The sequence below is a fragment of the Sphaeramia orbicularis genome, chromosome 15 (assembly GCF_902148855.1).
Source record: "Sphaeramia orbicularis chromosome 15, fSphaOr1.1, whole genome shotgun sequence".
In the NCBI taxonomy this organism is placed as follows: Eukaryota; Metazoa; Chordata; class Actinopteri; order Kurtiformes; family Apogonidae; genus Sphaeramia; species Sphaeramia orbicularis.
In genome coordinates this window covers 12564279-12587122 of record NC_043971.1, presented here as the reverse complement: position 1 = coordinate 12587122, position 22844 = coordinate 12564279, and the positions used below count along the sequence as shown (strand labels likewise).

Below are 22844 nucleotides of genomic sequence, written 5' to 3'. Positions count from 1 at the left end.
CATTTTTTCACAGAATTTTTCAAGAAGAAAATTACTAAAGTTATTGTGTTATTATTTTACTTGAGATCACAATGGAACGACTTGAGATCGTATGTGGAACCTGACCTAAAAGGATTCTGACAGCCTTGACTGTTAATATCTTCAGTGTAATTTTTGCACTTTCATCCCACAGGCCGGATGTTTGACACCTTTGCTTTAGAGGGTTTGCAGAAGATGAGCCAAGTCATGGAAGCGGCACTAGTATTGTGTGGGTGGAAACAGGATTAGTTAGTTTAAGTAGGCAGACACCAGTAACCCAGAGATGATTCTTTGTGTTGGTTTGCATTACAAGGAAACTGAGGTGCGTTCCAACACACTTTTAACCCATAATTTAACTGCTCAAATGAAAAAAAGAACAAAAACAAAAAAAAAAAAACAGCATGGCAGGAAAGTTGTATTTCCTGTTGGTGTTGAGCCAATGGGTGAAGACGGTAGAAGACAGTCCACTGGCCACATGGACATACAGTTGCAGTAAAATTATTAGACCACCCTTGTTTTCTTCAATTTCTTGTTCATTTTAATGCCTGGAACAACTAAAGGTACATTTGTTTGGAAATATAATGATAACAACCAAAATAGCTCGTAAGAGTTTAATTTCAGAGCTGATATCTATCCATTTTCCACGGTTTTCTTGATAATAACCAAAATCACTTAAGTTCTTACATCAAAAGCTATGGCACTGTACTGACAAAAACACAACTTTTAGGAATTCCATGTTTTCTTTTCTGTCTGTTTTAGTCACATGACACACGCAGGAATTAGTACTTGATTGCATAACCATTATTTGTGATGACTTTTGATGGTCTAATAATTTTTTCCGCAACTGTATGCTCATTACTAACCCTAACCCTGCTTTACAGAAGCTAGTTAGCATGATCCCTGTGATCAGCAATGACGGGGTTAGCTAACATTTCTATGACTAGTTAGAATTATTTATGTGGATTTATCTACCAGCACCCTCTGTTTGAACATGTAAAATGTTGAAAAAAATGCAAGCGCTCCTGCTGGGATTCAAACATCGGAGATTGTAGCGTTATTTACTGAGCTATCTGTCCACATATACTTCAGGGCACAAATGTATGCGTCCCAAGGCTCTCCTACCTGTTGTATAAGGGGGGGGCTTAAGGATGCGAATCGATAAGAATTTAATGATTCCGTGATCAATTTTGCTTATTGATCCGATTCCTTATCGATTCTCTTATCGATTCTCATTGGGTGAGGGAATAAAAAAGTACAAACGTGTGTGTTTGCATTAACGGTCTTTTATATTCTCCATCTCTACACAGAAAATATAACATACAGTATGTACAAATAATAATAACAGATGACACCGGGCCCGGTTTGCGGGGAGGAATTACAGTGAAAGTGAAACTAAAGACGCTTTACTAATTCCTCTATTGCTGCATTTGTACTACGTGGAACCGGTTCGACTCGGCCCGTCTCTCGTTGTTGTGCACCTCATTTCCTTTCCCCTACCTTCAGAAACTTGTATTTGTGGGGGTACGACGTTTGTTGCCCGCACTGGAACCGGAACTGGGCCCAGATGACGGCCTGGTGTTCACTCTGCCGCTAGATTCACAAGCGCCGCTAAGTAGTGTATCAAATTAATCACATGCCGTGGACAAATATTCGAGCATATTGCAGGGATTCCACCCTTTTGAAGAAATGGAAGCTTTTCAAGTGTTACAAGTGGACCTGGTGTCGTCTTTTTAGACCATTTCTGCCTTAACACTACGTTGGCTACATTCTGACCAAAACAATGCAGCGTACGCGTGACATCATCGCACATGTGCAAAGAAGGCGGAATCGATAAGCAGAATCGTTAAGCCGGCAGGCAAACAATTCCAAGGAATCAAGCTACTGGGATCCGGTTCTCAAAAAGAACTGGTTCTCGATTCCCATCCCTAGGGGACATATGCCATTTATGATGAGAGTTTGTATATAACGCCAAAGAAATACAGGAGTCATGTCACTCATTACAATTCTGAGACAGTAATATTGTAAGGTAAGGAACTACTTGGAATCTGTAACATATTACAGTTTGGAAGTAACTTGCACAACATTGTTTATAAGTGGCTGACATTAGAAAAGAAATTCCTGGCCTTAACTTACTGACACATTTACACTGCTCTCTGTGGCATCTGCTACTCCAAACAAATGCTAAGAATACGTTTTGAAGGAGGTCTGGCAAACACACACCCACAAGAAACCGCTCTGCTGTGCTCTGCAGCGTCCTGTAAGTAGCAGCTGTTTAACAAGAGTCAGTGGAGCGAAGAGGATGAGTTAAAACAATCCAATGGGGAGGATGGAGCGAGGGCGCGGCGCTGCTGCACACACTTCAGCATCCACGCACTTGACACGCACATGCAGGGAGGTAAACGCCGTACGAGTGTGGGCCTCGAATAGAGACGAAGCTCAAAAAAGGCAGAGAGTTGTAAAGAGAGAAGACAGAGACACAGTGCAAACACAGTGGAACACACCAGAGCCAGATCCCGAGGCAGAGAGCATCAAAAGACCGTGGTTAAGCACCCCGCAATCAACACCCCATAACCCAGCACACGGCCTGCATACCATCCACACACACAGGCAGAACACACACACACACACACATACACTGCTACACTCGACCGCTAGAATGTCGCCCTCATTACACAACACACTATCCGTCCGCTGAGAGACTGGTTTCGCTACAAGAACAAAACAAGTGCGTTTTGTTTTAGGATCTCAGCGCTGGGTGGTTCAAAGTCAACACTGCTGTGACGGTTTGTGGTTCGTCGTCACCTGCCGCAGGGCTAAAACAACCTCTGCCCGACGCCACCGAGGAAAATAGGGAGCAATAAGAAAGTGAGAGGTTCTTTCATGTCGTTCAGAACGCAGACTGGTTTTTGTTTTGTTTGCCCTGAGGAGGATAATACAGGCTTTTTTTTTCCCCACACACAAAAAAAATAAATAAATATGATGGAGAATGCTGAGTTGAATCTGACTCCAGACAAGGTTAATATTGTCCGTCAGCTTAAACTAGTCTGTCTGATGTACGTTTAATGACAATATAAGAATATCTTTACTAAATTATTCAGGTTCTTTAATTAAGGACTAATGCAATAATGTGAATATACACCACTACAATTAGAAGCAATGGAAGTATTAGCAGTAAAATGTATTAGTAAAAAGGTCCCTGTTAGTGTTTTACTGTTATAATGTTTCTGGATTCATTTTATATTTTGCATTTTACTGCAGTAGACGTTGAAATTCAAGCTCATTTGAACAACTCTGTGTACTTTTGTTAGTTAAATGTATAGCGATCATATTCTATAAGCCATCCTAGCCAATAACAAATGTACTGTTGCTCACAGTTACAGCAGCAGAGGAGACGGAAAGAGGTGTCAAAGAATGAAGAATATAGGGTGAGGAATTGCTCTACACAGAAATCAGTATATTATGACTGTTATCATGGATGAGACCAGGCCATCTTTAAAAGAAAAACCTAATGTGAATGGTCTCCTATGGGATAATATTGCTCCCATTCGCTGAGTCTCAACAGTTTGATGGGAAAAAAAAACATGATGTACTATGAAGAATATGCTATGGCGTCCATACTTTGCAGATCTCAACCCCCCTGAACACCTAACCTATGGAAGATTGTGCAGAGTTAAAGAGTAGGTCTTCACCTCCATCATCACACCACATTACTGCTCTCCAAGATGTAGATAAATAAGCTTCAATTGTGTTCTAATGCTGTTTTTTCCTTTAATTTGTCACCCCTCGGTTGCATACGTATAGTATATAGTATGCACAAAGTAATGATAGCACCTCATTTGTTTAGGGCTAATATACTGGCTAAGGAAAACATACATTTGTTTAAAAAAAATGGTTGAAATATATAAAACAACCTAAAGCAAACTGGTAGGTTAATAATAAAGTAAAATAAATAAATAACAAAGCTAGGTTAATAACATTCTCTACTGTCTCTACTCCTTTGCTTAACACCCAACTGTATCTTATTTCCATTTAAGTTCAGGTTTTGTGCAAGTCGAGTTAAGTTCAGCTAAGCTAAATTAAGCTAAGCTAAATTAAGTTAAGTTAAGTTAAGTTAAGTTCTTTCTAATGATTTCAACAGAATATGCATTTCTGTTCTGGATACTTGTCGAACTTTTTAAAACATTTTTTTTTACAATATCTTCATTCAATTTTCATGATATAAAAGGCATACAAGAACAAATAAAACCAGAAAAATGCACAAAATGATGCAGAAGTATCCCAACACCCATCATCAGGCCCGTTTTTTTCATGCTATACACCTTTGGTCCGTACAGCTTCTTGAACTTTTTGACTTTTTAACAGTTTTAAGCTCTAGAAGTCACTGTTTTTAATGAAATATCACCAGACTTGCAGCATGATCCTCTGACTAATTTGACCAGGTTGGACAGTTTGCATTGGTCAGTACTAGTTCCACAATGGTAGAAACCTTTGCATGATTACATTTTTTACTCAAGAAACACTTAACAGTCTGAAAACTTTAAGATCAAAATCATCCTTAATACATTTTAGAACACAAAATTCAGATCATTGGATTTTAGGCTTGTTTATCAAAAATATAAATTCCCATAATGTTGAACTGTTCCTTTAATTAAGTAATCAGACATGTTTTAATGCCCTTTCATGAGCTGACATGTTATGACTTCACTGAAGGTTTTCATCCAGAAGCCCGAAGGAGATGAATAATTCTAATTATCCTGTCTTAATATAATTACAGAATATTATACTTTAAGATTGATACTGACAGAGCTTACCTACTTGCTAATTACAGGGCGCTGTTAACACTCAGCGTCATGATGGAGACTAATGCCCACAGTCATTCAGCAGTATTACCTTTCAGCCTCTTGCCCTGAATGTGAACACACACCTGCACAGCATGTCGGTGAGGCGTACAAAGCCCACATAAGCCAGTTCAAAGGCGCCACGGTGACGGGACTGCAGGAGCTGCTGACGGAAGTACAGGCCGACCCCCTCCACCTGTAACAGAGACAGACGCAGGGAAGTCAGCAAATGAACTTTAACAAGAGCAGCGCTGCATTCTGGGTACCTGTGTGTGTCTAATCTGCTTTATAGACTGGTTAAAATAACATGAGTCCAAGAAAGCACAAATTAAATCTCACCAAATTTTAGTTGTGCATTGTTTCTATTATTTGATTTTTTTTATTTGTGTATTGTTTTGTTTTGTTTTTTTTCTTCCATATGTTTTGCATTATGTCTTGTGTCTGAAATAAACAAACTAAAACTAAAAAAAACTAAAAACTAAATCTCATCAAATTTCCGACCTATAACTTAAAGCCATAAGTGTTTTTTTCCTGGTCTTACTGACTTTTAAGGAATTTAAATCCATTGAATTTAACCTGAAATGGAACAAAGGTAAAGCGCTAACTTCTAGGAGTTGAAAAAAGATAAAAAATCATGTAAAATTTTGAGTTCATTCATGGAAATACAGTTGCGGAAAAAAATATTAGACCACTCTTGTTTCTATCAATTTCTTGTTCATTTTAATGCCTGGTACAACTAAAGATACATTTGTTTGGACAAATATAATGATAACAACAAAAATAGCTCAGAAGAGTTTAATTTCAGAGCTGATATCTAACCATTTTTCATGCTTTTCTTGATAATAACCAAAATCACTTCAGTTCTTATATCAACAGTTATGGCATTGTACTGACAAAAACACAACTTTTAGGCATTCCATGTTGTCTTTTTTGTCTGTTTTAGTCACATGATACACACAGGAGTTAGTACTGGATTGCATAGCCATTGTTACTGATGATTTTTGATGGTCTAATAATTTTATTCGTGACTGTATATAACAATAAACACTAACAGGGGCCTTTTTACTAATACATTTTGCAGATAATATTTAAGCATTTGAGTGCAACTTTTAATTGTCATGGAGCATTTTCACACTATTATATTAGTACTTTTACTTAATGAAAGGATCTGAATACTTGTTCCAACACTGATTGATTATATTGCTTTAAATGACATTAAGTCTGTGAAACAGAAAAAAAAAAAAAAGAAAGAAAACTCCCAGAGCTTAAATTGAACTGGTGACACTGCAGTTACACTGTTTGTGTGTCAACCACAAAGTAACCATAACACACCCAGATGAGCTGTAGTAAACGCTAACTACAGTTTACTCTGTGCGATTCCTTGCTAACACCATCGCCACAGAGGGTATGAGCAAGACGTTCCGTGAAAAATCCTCCGACACAAACAGACGCAGACGTTAAGAACGAAACCACTGCTTCGTGTGTTTTGTTTGTCGATCGTTTCAAAAGGTCAGTTAATTGAGACTGACATAAATGTGTTTGAGTATGTATTGTTGGATTTTTAAAATAAGACGAAGTGTTTTTTCCCGCGTTTTGGGGGCTTGGGTGGTGGGGTAGCAGTCAGGGGTTGTGTAGTTTCATAAGTGTTTGCTCCTGGAGGATTCTGTTGGGTTTCTGTAAATTGGCTTAAAATTTGATTTGATTTGATTTGATCTATCTCCCCTTTATGTGAAGCACTTTGTAACATGTTGTTTTAAAAAGTGCTATATAAATAAATAAAGCTAAAAGCTAAAGCTAAAGCTAGTTGATGTTATTTTATTAGATTTTACACATTAGACTCAGATTATGATGATTATTACACAAAAATGCAATGGATCACTTCAGAGACATAACACTTACATCATCCATGAGCATATTGTTCACTTTTTCCTCTGTAACATCGAAGTGCAAAAATAAAAATAACATTCCTTAAACACTAATGAAGGGATCTGAGCTGTGATTCAGTGTAGACCAGCGGTTCTCAACATCCCACTGTGTCAAATACAGACGACAAAGACGTTTCCCTCAAGTCTGTTCCGCTGTAATGATGACAAAAGTACTTTCTTTCAAAGTAACATGTATTTAAGTGCTTGCTTAAAACACAGAGCGTATAATCTGTATGTACAACGTGCTGGGGAAGGAGGTGGAGAAGGAGGTGAGTGAAACTACAGTAAGTCCTGCTTGAAAACAGCGTAATGGCAAAGCAGCGTTATAATATTGCAACATTAATGTAGGAATACACAGATATAAGTGCCAAGGGAACATGTGTGATTTTGGTGTTAAGTCTTTTATTAATATTTTTATTAATTAATTTATTTGTTACTATTGGTTTAGGCAGTAATTTCATGCAAAGGATTCACTACAGAACCACTGTTTGTTTAGATAGACCGCTGTTTTGTCCTTAGAGTATTTTTCTTGGAAACAAATATGTCTTTAACCTCCTAAGACCCAGCTATGGGTTTTCTGTCCACATTTATGGACAAGAGGTTCACGGCTTTATACAAAAAATAAATAAATAAATAAACCCTGTCCAACACAAAGGACGTTTCATTCCATAAAAATGTTTAATGATGTTTCCATTATAGGCAATCATTCAATTAAAAATAGCAAAAAAAAAAAAAAAAAGTCAAAACTTGTACTTTCCTGGGTCTCAGGAGGTTCAGCCCATGAAATAGAAAAAAAATAACTCCCTTGTGTCAGCTCATCTCATATTTTCACAATATTATACTATATTAGTGCTTCTACTTAACCCTTAAATGCATAAGTGAGTCAAAAATGACCGGTGAGGTTGTTTTCTTGCAATATATTCGTAAAGCTGTTATTTCATATTCCAGGTGTTCCTCAAAAAACATGTTATTGACATCATACCATTTACATTTTTAACTTACCTTTTAAAGATTTTAGGAAACTGTAGATTTTGTATCTCTACCCTAACCTTCCATAGGTAGGCAATTCATTTTCAATGGAATTTCATCTGAACCTTTGATTCATTCTACATTCATTCATTCATTCATTCTACAGCAAAAAGGACTCACTAACTCACAAAATGGAAGTTGACATTGTTCTATTGCTGTTATATATTACACATTATATACTATACATGCACTTTGCTTTTAAAAATTTCAGAATATAAAAAAAAAAAAAATTGTTAAAAAGGTTTAAAAAAAAATAAAAATAAACAAAAATAAAATATTTCGAACATGAAATCATTCTATTGTGGACCAAAACATAATACAAATGAACATTTTTAACATGACAAAATGACAAAAGTGCCGTAACACGACACTATACGTGAATACGATAGATATTTGGTAAAGGTGATGTTGATAGCTGCAAAAAAATGTATAACAAGGAATTGGGGGAAGATGGACGTACCATCAAAGGATCAATGGATAACTACGATCGAGGACATATTTCTAATGGAAAAACTAACACGCAGATTGAGACTACAAGAACTGCAAATGAACAAAAAGTGGAAAAAATGGACATTATATAAGCAAAATAATTGATAAGACTGTGCTACCCAGACTTATTTATGTTGTTGTGTTTTCTTTTTGTTGTTCTTTTAAAACTAATAAAACATAAGTTACAAAAAAAAAAAAAAGTGCCGTAACACGGGTAATTTTTTGAATACTTCTGCCACAAGTGATTGATAATATTGTTTTAAATATGTCATTAAGTCCATGAAATAGAAAAAAATAACTCCCAGAGCATAAAATTGGATTAGGAAGATGACTTTTTCTTAGAAACATTTACTGCCATCTCAAGGCCCCCTGGCAGCTTTCTGAGGTCTGTAAGTGGGTCTAAGTACCCATGTTGAGAAATGCTGGCATCAACAACCCACAGCTTAGTGTTTTGTGTTGTTTTGGGTTTTTTTCCGTTGGTCAAGGTGCTGAGGAAAAGAAAATACTTATTCTGCATGAGAGTAAAACTATTTGTGGAAATAAATGAGCAAAAAAAAAAAAATACTGAAACCAAATTACTTCAAAACACATGTAATGAAGCCCACTCTAACCTTTTCTCTTTGGCTCACAAAGTGTGGCTGTTACACTGGCTGCATTCTTGTTATAGAGATCCACCGAGCGCTGAGCATGTCAAGCGTGAGAGCGGCATGTCAGTAGCGTGACAAGTGTGTTCAAATAAGGATGCTGAGACATCCACATAATGGCCACTGTCAGTAAAACCATCCAGATAGTAATAGTGTTAGCAACATTATTCTTAACATACACACACACACACACACACACATGTAAGTGGCGTTTCTGTGGCAGTGTGTAAGCTGGTGAGTGTGTTGCAGGTGAGGCGGCAGGGCGAGGCGGACGCAGAGTTCCAGTGCCCTGTCATTAAGGCTGTGGTATCACCGCCACCACAGAGGCAGCCGGGCCCCGACTTAGTCAGGGGTGGCATGGAGGGCAAAGGGAGGGGTGGCAAGGGCCCGACGCAAAAAAAAACTCTGTGTGAAAATGATAAAAAAAAAAAAAAATCCCAACGGGTCCTTAGGGGGATGTGGGGTTAGACACAACATCTAAACTAACACAGACGCAGACCCGCAGAAGAACCACCAGACCGAGAGCTGCAAATGCACCACAACTTAAATCGGCTAAAATTTGCTTAGAGGTCTTATTTATGTCTTTGTGCATAAGAAATCAATATAAGTGAATCCCCAAAGGAACTCTGTGTTGGTAAATGCAAGTTCTGCAAATTTACAGGATTTCAGTTCTGTTGCAACATGTTGATGGTCATATGAACTATGTTTTCAGGTCAAAAATGTCCAATTTCATCACAATTAATGCTATATTTTTATGTCACAAATGGCCAAGTTATATTTGAACTGAATTTACCTGAAAAACAAATATTCTATTCTTTTAGATTCCGCAGTTTTTCTTACCAGATTCTATACTACATATCATATGTTTATTTTTACAGGTTGCAATATGGAGTATGGTGCTGATCCATCCTGCTTATGTTACGCCAATACATACATTAAGAATGTCACACGTCACTTTTTAAATCAACAGTTTTCTAATAATAAGCATTTTTATAAAGAAATAACAATTCTATATTGTTATTTACTCTTTAGTATGATGATAAACTATACAATAAATAATTCTGATTCTAGTTTTTGCACAGGGATCATTTGTGGAAACGGTGACATGGCTGCAGAGCATCAGTATGATGGGATCTGTAACAACCATGTCACATCCGTCCACTGCCACATTTTGTGTTTTTGTGTCAGCTGTTATTGTTTTAGATCCACAATACTAACATTTATGAATAAGAGGATAATTTGCAATAGTAAGTATATAAGTTTATTACTAATAAAGTACTGGTACTGACCAGATCATCATGGGTAATGTCACGTCCGTCCACCAGCAGAAGTTTTCACATACACATGCTATTCAAAATCCAATATTTCTGAAAATATAGCTTCCACTGTCAAATAATATCAGTAGTCTGTGCACAAATGTATGAGCATTATTTCAGCACAGTTCTATGCATTTCTTACAACTTTGTTTTTTGACAAAAATGGCCACTCATTTGACCCCCTAAGTAAATTTTAGCCCAAATGTATATGTACCGTCCCTGTCAAATAAATTCAAATCAAAAGTAAATATTACAACCGTCACTATAAACATGAACCCTGGCACCGAACAACCTTCAGTGAGGATGAAGAAAACAAGAAAATCAGGATGCGCCGCTCTACTGGCCAAACATCACGGATGCAGCTGCGCTCTATTCATCTCTATTTGAATAGCGTACTGTTCAATAGGCCGACGTGCAGCTGTTTAACGGTCCTGCCTGAACGACCCGTGGATCGTGTTGTGTGATGAACTGTGTGTTTCCAAAGAAAGGGATAATTGATTAAACAGTCATTTTCATTTGAAGTTAAGCTGATTAATCTAAACTGTGAGTGTAAGACACTACTGCATGAAAAGAAAGTAAACAGACACAAAAAAAACACAAGTATCTGCAGTTTGCTATTAGTCCAACTGTCCCCCTGAAACAGTTTTTGCATATTTATGTACGAGGGAGAGTCAAAAAGATGTCTGATGAGCGCTGTGTCCCTGGGGAGGAAAAGTTGGATCTTCCAGTTTGACCCACAGGGCAAAATTCAATCAAAAGAGCGGCATCCAAATGGAGCAGCTGGAGAGGTCTGTTAAATAAATAAATACCTATCAGAACCAGAATCAGCTTTATTGGCCAGCTTTGTGAACACATACAAGCAGTTTGGCTTTGTTTTTTTTTTCTTTGCACACGACGTACAATTTTAACATAAACCCTAACACACTTAAACATAACACTTCTGTCCTCGGCGGGGGGTTATGTTTTTATATTTTTTTTGTTTTTATGTTTAATGTGTTAGGTAGAATATGCATTTGTCTTTTAATTCTATTATCTACTCTATTCTACTAATTTCTATCTATCTATCTATCTATCTATCTATCTATCTATCTATCTATCTATCTATCTATCTATCTATCTATCTATCTATCTTATTATTATCTATCTTTTCTTTTCATTCATTTTGCTATTTATTTGTGTATTTTTGTCCATTTTCTTGCTTATTTTGTTGACGTTTTATTAATTCTGTCTCATTTTGTTATTTTTCACAAATTTTGCTGCTTATCTTTTGTCTTTACTCATTTTGATATTTATGTTTGTCCATTTATCCTCTTATCTTTTATTTGTTTTACTAATTTTTTATTCATTTTGTTAAATGTCATCTATGAATCTGACATTTTTTCTATCTATCTATCTATCTATCTATCTATCTATCTATCTATCTATCTATCTATCTATCTATCTAATATAAACAAACATTTGACTAGAGAAAAGGACAACAATCAGCTGAGAATAGTTAAGATGAATATGAATAACTGGGTAGATGTGTACAGAGAAAAAAATAAAAAAAATAAAAAAATAAAAATATATATATGTACATATACACACACATATATATTTATATTTATTTACAGTGAGGATTTATATTGTTATATGTACAGAGTGCAAATTTTATATGATGAAGAGATGTCAACAGGTCTATTAAAAATATATGTTTATGTATATGTTATTTATAGCGGATCTACACTACTTGTCAAAAGTTTTAGAACACCCCAATTTTTCCCATTTTGTACTGAAATTCAATCAGTTCAAGTCCAATGAATAGCTTGAAATGGTACAAAGGTAAGCGGTGAACTGCCAGAGGTAAAAAAAAAAAAAAAAAAAAGGTAAGGTTAAACAAAACTAAAAAATAATGTACATTTCAGAATTATACAAAAAGGCGAACAAGAAATGGGTTAACAACTTAAAGAAGTTCTGCAGCAATGGAGGTTGGTCAAGCCTCAAAAGTTGGTGCTACCAATTCCTACAGGTGTCCCAACGTTTGTGAATTCCTTCCAACCCCTTCTGTCAGCATATAAGTAGTGTTGGAACACACTTTGGTACCATACCATTGGGAGTATTATTTGAACAGTATTATACTGCAGAAAGTAGTGTGTTACTATAAAAATGGAAAAGAGGAAAAGGCAATTAATGATAGAAGAGAGACAGATCATCAGAACACGTAAAAATGTAGGTCTGTCCTACAGAGAAATCGCCGAGAAAGTCAAGGTGTCAGTAAGTCCAGTTTCCTTCACCATCCAAAGGCACTCAGAAACTGGGGGAAATGCTGACAGGAAGAGGTCTGGCAGAGCCAAAGCCACAACAGAATCAGAAGACAAGTTTCTGAGAGTCAACAGCTGGAGTGAGAGGAGACTCACAGGACAACAGCTTCAAGCACAGTGAAGATAGTGGTCGTAGTAAGCAAGTCTCAGTTTCAACTGTGAAGAGAAGACTTCCAGTTGCAGGTTTGATGGGTTGAGTTGCAGCAAGAAAGCCATTGCTGAGACTTCAGAATAAGAAAAAGAGACTTGCCATGAAACACCGCCAGTGGACTACTGAAGACTGGAAGAAGGTGTTATGGACTGATCAAACCTGCAACTCGAAGTCTCCCAATCAATAATGTAAGTTACCTGAGGTAACTGCTAGTATTATATGTGATCTTTGAAATAGCTAGCAATGAAAATTCACTACAGGTATCCTTTAATCGATTTTCCAAAAGTTCCTCCAAACTCCAATACCACTAAAAATATCTACAACACAGCTATTATGTCATACCCAGATAAACACTAGTGTGTAAGTGACGTGCAGCCGAAAAACACTTAAATCAAATGCGATTTCATGGGGATTAGTGCATCCCTTCAATAAAACATACAAAAATAAATTAAAGAAAAAAGTGTTGAACGGAAATATGACAAAAGAATTTAAACTGAAAGTGACACAAAAATGTAGGGCTTACGCAGCCTGTTTTCTGGCCACATGACTGGACAATAAACTCAACTGACCCCACAGACCTAAAGTGGACTAACTTAAACACCAAAGTATGGACTGAGTAAACCACAGCGCTACCAAGCCCAATGACTTATCACACTGGAGGCCAGAGTGGACTCCCAGGACAGGCCTGACCTCACCGATGTAAAAATGGCAGCAGCAGTCACTGTTTGCTGGCCGAGGCGGCGGGCGCAGACCGCTGCGGTGCTGAGCTGGGCCGAGCTGCGCGGCCGCTTCGCCTATTTAAAGCCTCCCACCAGAAGGTTCCCGTCTGTGTAACGGTTTAAAAGGGCCGAGCGTGCTTCCTGTGTGCGGCGATGGAGGGGGTGGGGTGGGGGCTTTATTTAGACGTCAACTTCCTGTTTGCAAGTGTGCCCGTTTCCCAGAAAAACTTCCATGTGCGGAGAAAGAAGAAGTTTCCCAAGTTTAATTACATGTGTGGCTCGGGGCTGCGACAGTGACCCAAATAGCCAAGTTCTCCCCTGACAGCTGAGGGTTAGACAGCGCTCTGATAATGTTTGTTGTTGTTCCTCATCAAACTGTTGCAATCTCCTGGAGGACTTGTTAAATTCTGGTTTGTAAAGGATTTAGACAACAGACAGCCACAATGTTATATTTCTGATACATCTATTATTATGTGTCAAAAATATAATATTGCCTTCAAATGATCAAATTTCCTCATTAAAACCGCATAATTTTTTATAACAATATTTTTGCATGCTTATTTATGTATATTTTTTTTTAATTATCATATTGATAACAACGGGTTACAAAAAAATGTTTTTTGCAAGTTGTCTAGGTTTTTTCAACTGAATTAGGACCATTTTGCACCATTAAATCCAAAAATGACGTCTGTTTTTCTCAATCAGGTCAGGGTTTTTTTTGCTAATTTGATTTTGAAAAATTTGATCTTCTCACAAAATATAATAATTAATACCAAAATAAGATTGGTAAGCACACTTTATGAAACTTGTGACTTGATTCCTGTTAGGTACAATGGTGTATTCACTGCAGATGTAGCAGAATACGTCAGGCTTATTTTTGCAAGATCTTCTAGTCGAAGCCATTTCATTCACCTGTAATATTAAAAAAAACATTAATCATGAATTGGCAAAAGTAAAATCTTCAGAACTCGTTTATTGCAAGAAATATGAAAGAATTTTGTATCATATGATGTGAAAATGCCCATAAATGTAAGCAAAAATGTTAAAAAGCCAATATGTAGCATAGTTCAGAAAGTTGACCTGATTGAGCAAAATTAATGTGATTTTTGGATTCAGCACACCAAAATTATCCTAAATCAGCTCAAAAAACTTAAACAATAAATTTGTTGTTGACCGGTGTAATATATTGTGTAGTACATATTGTATAAATTGCTGTTCTTATTGCGTCCTTAATATATTAAATTATTTTTGTTGTTGTATTGATAATCTCTTTCTATACTTCTTATTATACTTGAATGGAGCAACTGTAACACAATAATTTTCCTTCTGGGATTAATAAAGTATTCTGATTTCCTAAGACTGTGTGACATTGTGCGGCGTCAACATTGTCATCTGTACGACTTGACTAAATCTGAAACGATTCAAGCAGGAGGTTAAATCAACACAGAGTCACACGTGGACAACGATCGAAGACAAATAAAAACTGTTCTCTGCCTCAGGCCAGTATACTTCTGCATAAATATCGATAGTTTTGGTGCTGGGATGATGCTCTTAATGTGAATACAAAGTAATATTAGGTCATAGCAGGTGTATGCTGGTGTACTGACTTTTTGTTTTTTTCTAACTTACAAAGTGAATGAAATTTCTTTATATGCAACGTTCCTAAACTTATCATTGTCTTGCACCAACAAATGTGTTATTTTCAGCAGAATTTAACCGTTCTTGAGCCAGACCTAACTAACATGGTACATAATCTATTATAGACAAAAGTAACTTAGAGAAACAATAAGAGACTCATATGATAAACAAATAAAAATACATTGGATTTTCAACTTTAAGAAACAGCAGACACCCAGTAGAGATTCTTTATTACTTTTACGATGGTGATCAAACTGCTTGGATATTATCAAGTACTGAAAAATCTTTGGCATCATTTCACAGCAAATAATATCAAAATCTTATCAACGTCAGTGAATGCAGCACGCGTGAATGGGTTTGATACATTTTTAATAAGTATATTGCATAACAGAGAACTATGAGTTGTGAGAAACAGGTTTGTTTTTGTTAGATTTAACACAAACCTCTGTAGAGCGGCATGAATTATGTATGTCACCGGTATGCTCCTTTAGCCTCTTTCCTTCTCTTTTATTCTTCTTTTACTATCTCTTGTTTAGTGTGTTTTCTTTGAGAAACTATTTGTTGCTGCTATTTAGACAAGGTCTCTCTGCATGAAGAGATGTCATATCTCAATAGAATCTTCGTGGATGAACAAATAAATAAAATAAAAGTGCTTTGGAGATTAAACTGAAGGAACTGGTCTCTTTAAATACATTCAAAGTCATTTAAAATGACCAGGAAAAGGATAAATCTGAATGTAGATGCTTTTCTAATTGATTGAATTGGGTTCCGCTTTGAGATGCTTTTAAGGAACATTGTTGTGTAGTTTTATAGTACCTTTTAAAATATTGGGGGCGTTTTATACGTATGTTCTTATTTTATTATTATGTATGGTTTTAGAACTGACTTTTATTGTGTTTTATGTATATTTTTAGTGTGGATCTAAGGCTGTGATTTCTATTTTTTGTAACATCTGCTGCCGTCTTGGCCAGGACACTCTTTCCTGGTTAAATAAAGTTATAATAATAATAATAATAATAATAATAATAATAATGAGTAGAAGATTAAAACTGCCCAAAACTAAAAGACTAAAAGACTTAAAAACTCAATGTAGCGTTTATTTTTGTTGAAACATGAAACTCACACCAGTGTTCAGAAACCAATCAGTCTCGTACTTAAACCTGATGAATAATAATTAGCTGTGTTAGTGCCATAGAGGACTAAATAAGACCTGATGCTGAACACATTCGAGTCTGTGTGCATATGTTTCTTTCTCAGCCACAGAGCTGCCAAACACAAAGGTCTGTCTCCTCAGCGTAACTAGGGAGCCAACCAACCCGAGCCAAGCCATGCCAAGTAAAAAGAAGACCTGTCAAACTCCAACTGACCAGCTACTTCGGTGGTCTGTCACCCACATCCACCAATTCATCAAAGCTGTCAGAACGCCATGGCGCTGCTCTGTCCTTCTTTCAATAAACAGATGAAGTCAAATGTTATCGCTATTGTTGTCCTGGGGCATCTTTAACGTTAAAGAAAAGAAAACGCATCGGTCGACATTAACAACTGCTGCTGCTGTTGCCATGGAGCCAGCCAGCGACAAACATCTGCAGCGTCTCCGTGCCGACGAGGATGTAACACAGGATGCAGGCCGAAGGTTCTGCAGGAGGTGTTGAGCTCACACAAACTTCGAGTGAGACCAAACGCATCACTTTCCACACACCGCTCGTGCGATGCGTTCATGTCCTCGCTGCGGTAGGGCAGTTTGTCCGCACAAACTTGGCCAGACCAGAACTTTCCAAACACTATTGGAATCACCCCACTGACTGTTGACAGTATTTGCACACACAAAGCATGGAACTGATGACAAGCCAATGACAAAAGGAAAAAAAAACAAAAAAAAAACAGATGCGGTGAAGATGGAAGGGACACGAGTTCAGATTTTCCTCAGCACGGGTTTGTTAAGTCATCAGTTATATAATGAATCGCCGTAGTTACCACAGTGGACTGTATGGTATCCATGATATCACCATCAATTATCTCTTCATGGCAGGGTGGGTCTGACATCATTAGAGTAACAGCTGAAAAGGCCATGGCTCTGGGCAGAACTTAAATAATATAGCATGGAACTAAAACCATCCATAGGCAAAAGTTTGTTCAGACATTATTTCCAAATAGAACACAAATGTTTAAGCTCTATTTCTTTTCAGTGAGACCTTCCACTCCCAGTGGAACTACATCTATTCATCACTGCTGAGGCAGTTTAGAGGTTAAGGTTACATAATAAAACCATGCAGAATCTGAGAGAAAGTCTAACTTGACTGAATGGTTCAGTGTGTAATCTTTAGCAGCATCTAGTGGCAAAGTTGGAAATTGCAACCAAATGGCAATTCCACCACCACCACTATCTGCAGAAAACACAAAAGACCTTTGTCTGTTCTGGCCATTGTGGGCTTTTTATTTAACCCTTTGATGCATTAATTGTGAGAACCTTAGTCAAGATTTTTTTTTTTTCTTCAGTGTTTTTATTCCTCCTTAGGCATGAAAAAAACAATGTGATCAAGGTTTTTTTTTCTGTGGAGTTACAAAAATACCCATGCATTTAATTTTTGAAGTAAAGAAACGTGTTTAAAACCCAATATCAGAGTGGGATATGAAAACAATGAAATAAAAACATGTTTAATGCAGCTAATCTGATGTCTTCTCACATTTTAACATATTCTAATGCTATTAATTCCTCACTTCATTGAGATAATGTGCAAAAAAAAACCTTCTTGTCTAACAAATAATGATTTACACTCAAACATGTTAGTGCAGATCAGGTTTATCAAGAACAGCAAAGTTACAGTAATGGTATGAATGTCAGGATATGAGATGATGCGTAAGTGTCCACTGTGTTGGCTGATATGGAACTAAAACAACTAAACCCATTAATATACAAGAGAACAGCTGGAGAATAACTGTCCACTGGAGTGACTTATGCATGAAAGGGTTAAAGGTGATATTAACTATGGTCCGTACTGAAACAGGAAATATAATGTCATTAACAGAGAAAGGATTCAGGCCTAGTCCAACATTCTTATAGGGTGGGGAAGCAAAATTTACAATATTTTCAGGCAGGGACTGAAAGGCAGTGTATGACCAATTAGTTTATTGAAAGTCATGAGAATTTATTTGCCACAAGAAAACTGACATAATAGAAAATGTTTTTGTTCTATGTGTCCTCCTTCTTTCTCAATAACTGCCTTCACACGCTTCCTGAAACTTGCGCAAGTGTTCCTCAAATATTCGGGTGACAACTTCTCCCATTCTTCTTTAATAGTATCTTCCAGACTTTCTCGTAATAGTTTTGCTCATAGTCATTCTCTTCTTTACATTATAAACAGTCTTTATGGACGCTCCAACTATTTTTGAAATCTCCTTTGGTGTGACGAGTGCATTCAGCAAATCACACACTCTTTCACGTTTGCTTTCCTGATTACTCATATGGGCAAAAGTTTCTGAAAAGGTATGGATAATAGTGTTAGGTATGATTATGACATCAATATATGTTTGGTTTCAAAACAATTGACGTAGTGCCTGCTGAGAAAAAAACAACTAAATGTTCATTGTAAATTTTGCTTCCCCACCCTGTATTTCTTATTTATCGTCACTTTTTATATAAAGTACACATCCTGAACATCATGTTATCACATATGCCTCTGGTTCACTAGATTCTACATTCTGAAATTTAATGTAATTGTCACTGTTGACTTTTTCAATAACTTGCACAGAAATGGCAGAACATCACAGTATCAGTATATCGGTATTGCATATGTATTGCATGGCACACTGATGCCACGGCAAATGCATCTTGTAATAAAAAATAAAGGAGATCCTGTGAAATGTGTGTGGGACTTTTTTTAGGCCAGGCGTGTATAAGTAAGTAAGTAAGTAAAATTTATTTATCTAGCACTTGTCATAGAGAAACCTCACAAAGTGCTTTACAGATTAAAAAGGATAAGGCAGCAGCACACACACAAAAAAAAAACCAAACAAAAAAGACATAAGATAGCGACACACAAAAAAGTACAAAGTGCAAACGCATAAACTATGAAATTCTAAAATACCCAATTAAATCAAGGATTACCCATAAAAGCAAATAATAAAGGTGCATCTTAAGTAGGGCTGTGTATTGGCAAGAATCTGGCGATACGATACAAATCACAATACTAGGAACACGATGCGATATATCCCGATATATCATGATACTGTTAAAAAGGCAATTTTTTTGTTGTTTTTTTTTCGTTTTTTAAAATTATTATTTCCCGGAAGAATTGACTTACACCAGAAATATGCACAAATACTAAACACATTTTTATTTGATCCCAACAGGATCTAATGCTACATCACCAAATGTTCCTGTGTTCAGACTTAAATGATGTTTTACAGACATTACAGTTTAAGATCCTGTTCAAATGTTCATATTCCATTAGTTCAGAACTAACATCAGAACATTATTTTAGTTCAGTCCCAAACAGATGAACTACTATCTGCATCTCTCAGACAGTAAAAAGTGGTTTTAGGATGCTTCAAATAACCATTATTTAATAAAACAGTGTTAAATAATTATTAGTAAGATATAAAAAAAATAAATAAAAGCAAAAAACAAAAATGAACCTCCGCCATATCTGCATTTGAATAAATACCTAAAAATATCGATACAGTACTTTTTAATATCGATACAGTATTGTGAAATGAAATATCGCGATATATTACAGAACCGGTATTTTCTAACACCCCTTGACTTAAGATGCCTCTTAAAAAATGTATGTATAGATGTATAAAATAGTGGACAGATAAAGAAAAAACAGGCACAAATAAACACTGCAGATCCATAAATCCATTCATTCTCATGTAAAAAGTTGAAAATCTGAATGGCGGAAAAAGCGGCCCTGACTGAAAACACACAATCAGCACATACTGTGGTACGATACTTCCTACTTTCTCTCTCAGGAGTGTAAATGCAGTGTCGACAAGCAAACACAAATACACACACATACACACAGCCTTTACCCCCTACACAGACAAACACAGCCCATGTCTGGTACCCGTGTTATTATGGACGTTAACATGCTGAACCACTCAGACAACTATTCCTGTGTGAGTTTGTCAGTGTGTCATTCTGTAGCATGTGTGTATACATGTGTATGTGTGTGTGTGTGTGTGTGTGTTTGTGTTGTTTGCAGCGCTCACTGTTTTCCTGCTGGTGGTGGAAGTGATTTGGAAAGAATGCAGTGGAACAGGGAGGGGCGTCGCGGCCGTTAAACCAGCAGGCTCGGGCATCAAATGAAAGCGCGGCGCTAACAAGGGCGGATGCTAATTGAAGAGCCTCCCAGCGTGGTGTCACAAACACACATGAACGCCGTTTCCCACTGCGGTATGTATTCACACATACACAGAGAACAGAAATTACACCTTCATATATGTGGAGTTGAGAAGGTTCATTTCTGTTTTCGTTCGTTTTCGAGCCAATTCATGACCCAACCAAACAGCCCGTTGGATGCTCCAATACTTCACCCGACATCTCATTTACCCTCTGTCGGGCAAGTGACTATTTTTGGTCATTTCTGCACACATTACAAGAAAGTGACAGCAACAGTTACAGTGAGGACAGTGACGCAACAACCTCAGGTCCAATGAGGTCTACAGCAGGGGTGGGCAATTAATTTTCTCATGGGGCCACATGAGAAACTTTGACAATTATTAAGGGCCGAATCAATGCACTTGCAGCTCTGCTCAATATACAGTATATCTCTATAAAAACAGTAAATGAAACAATACAATGACACAATGGAAATGTGGAGCACAGAATATAACTATTTAATGAAAATTCACAAAAACATTTCCGAAAATGTGCAAAACCAGCTCCATGTTAACTTTACATTAAAAACCATAAATGCAGCTTTGTTTGTTTGCATATTTCAGTTCCTTTTCTGACTTCAGTGAAGAAATACTTAGGAGTCCATGTCTTGTTAAAATCTTTGCATTCTTAATCAAACTTTCTTTCTTTTTTTGGCCTTAGCTGACATCTTAATGGGCTGAAACTGACCAACAAACCAATAAGCTTTATTATAACCATAAGCTTTATGCTGAGTACAGAAAGTATGTGCGAAAAAATACTAATTTAGCGGATCCTACAAAATAAAAGCTGTGCCGTTGCATTGGTTGCATCTGTTACCATGATATATATTTGCATTGACTTTTAATTTTCCAGTGACCTCGTGCGGGCCAGTCAAGGTCAGGTATTGGGCCGCATGTGGCCTGCGGGCCTTACTTTGCCCAGGTCTGGTCTGCAGGGTCTGTAAGGTCCACCTCTGCATGAACAGTGAGTGTACCTGCTTTGTTAGGTACCATGAAGTAATGGTACTAATATACGGAATGATGCTCAAAGGGATAATGTGGATGTGGACAGGTGTCTGGATCAGCACTTATGTAATTCTAATGCTCTAAACGGGATGTTCTAATGTTCTAAAATACAGTCACGGAAAAAATGATTAGACCACCCTTGTTTTCTTCAATTTCTTGTTCATTTTAATGCCTGGTACAACTAATGCTACTTTTGTTTGGACAAATATAATGATAATAACAAAAATAGCTCATAAGAGTTGAATTTCAGAGCTGATATCTATTTTCCATGGTTTTCTTGACAATAACCCAAATCACTTCAGTTCTTACATCAACAGCTGTGGAATTGTACTGCCAAAAACAATGCTTTTAGGCATTCCATGTTTTCTTTTCTGTCTTTTTTAGTAACATGACACACACAAGAGTTAGTACTTGATTGCATAACCATTATTTTTTATGACTTTTAATGGCCTAATAATTTTTTCCGCCACTGTATGTTAACAGGTGTCTGTATCAGCACTGATGTTGTTCTAATGTTCTAAAATACATGTTCCTTTCACCTTACATGTGCTCTTGTATATTTTACACAGGCTTCCATTTATGGGTAAGGAACCAAATATACACTACCAGTCAAAAGTTTGGGCTCACCTTCTCATTTAAATGGCATGAGATGGACCGCAAATGTCCAACAAGTTCTCAGCACTACTGGGAACTCCTTCAAGACTTTTGGAAAACATTTCAGGTGACTACCTCATGAAGCTCATCAACAGAATGGTGAGAATGTGCAAAGTGGTAATAAAAGCAAAATGAGGCTATTTTGAAGAATCCAAAATATAAAACATGCTCTGAGTTATGTCAGACTTTTTTTTAACTACATAATTCCATATGTGTCCATTTGTAGTTTTGATGCCTTTAGTGAGAGTCTACAATGTAAACTGTCATGAAAATACAGAGAAAAACCAGGTGAGTCCAAACTTTTGACTGGTAGTGTAGTAACTTCATTGACTTTGATTTTATACATAAGAATAAAAATCCAACAAGACACTAAGGTTAAATTTCAGAGTATTTCTAAGAGTGCCCTGTAAAGGGTTCAGGGTGGCTGCATCCAGGAATATCGGTAACTTTCTGAAATTGACACTTCCCAAAATGTTCTTCCAGTAAAAATAAAAGTAGTTACGTAGTGGGAGCAGATATTTGAGGAGCCACCCTTCAGATGTACAACAGTTCCAACAGAGAGAAAACACACTGGAGGGAGCAAATATCTGGTCATTTATGTTGTTTATAATCAAGTACAAGGGATGAGAGCTACTTTAATATTATACAGTAATATTTTGGACTGTTGTGTTCACTAAGAAGACCTCATCTTTACTAAATATTTTAACCTTTTCGGGAGAATTAGCACACGATCGATGCT

The 22844-nt window shown here is 36.8% G+C and overlaps 1 protein-coding gene across 1 annotated transcript in view; it reads right to left on the bottom strand.

Moving 5' to 3' along the window:
- The window catches only part of thada (THADA armadillo repeat containing), a 285860-nt gene that overhangs the window by 237000 nt on the left and 26016 nt on the right, over positions 1 to 22844 (bottom strand). Inside the window, exon 22 of the mRNA XM_030156371.1 lies at positions 4943 to 5052. Within this exon, the coding sequence (XP_030012231.1) occupies positions 4943 to 5052 (110 nt within the window). The remainder of the gene's footprint in view (positions 1 to 4942; positions 5053 to 22844) is intronic.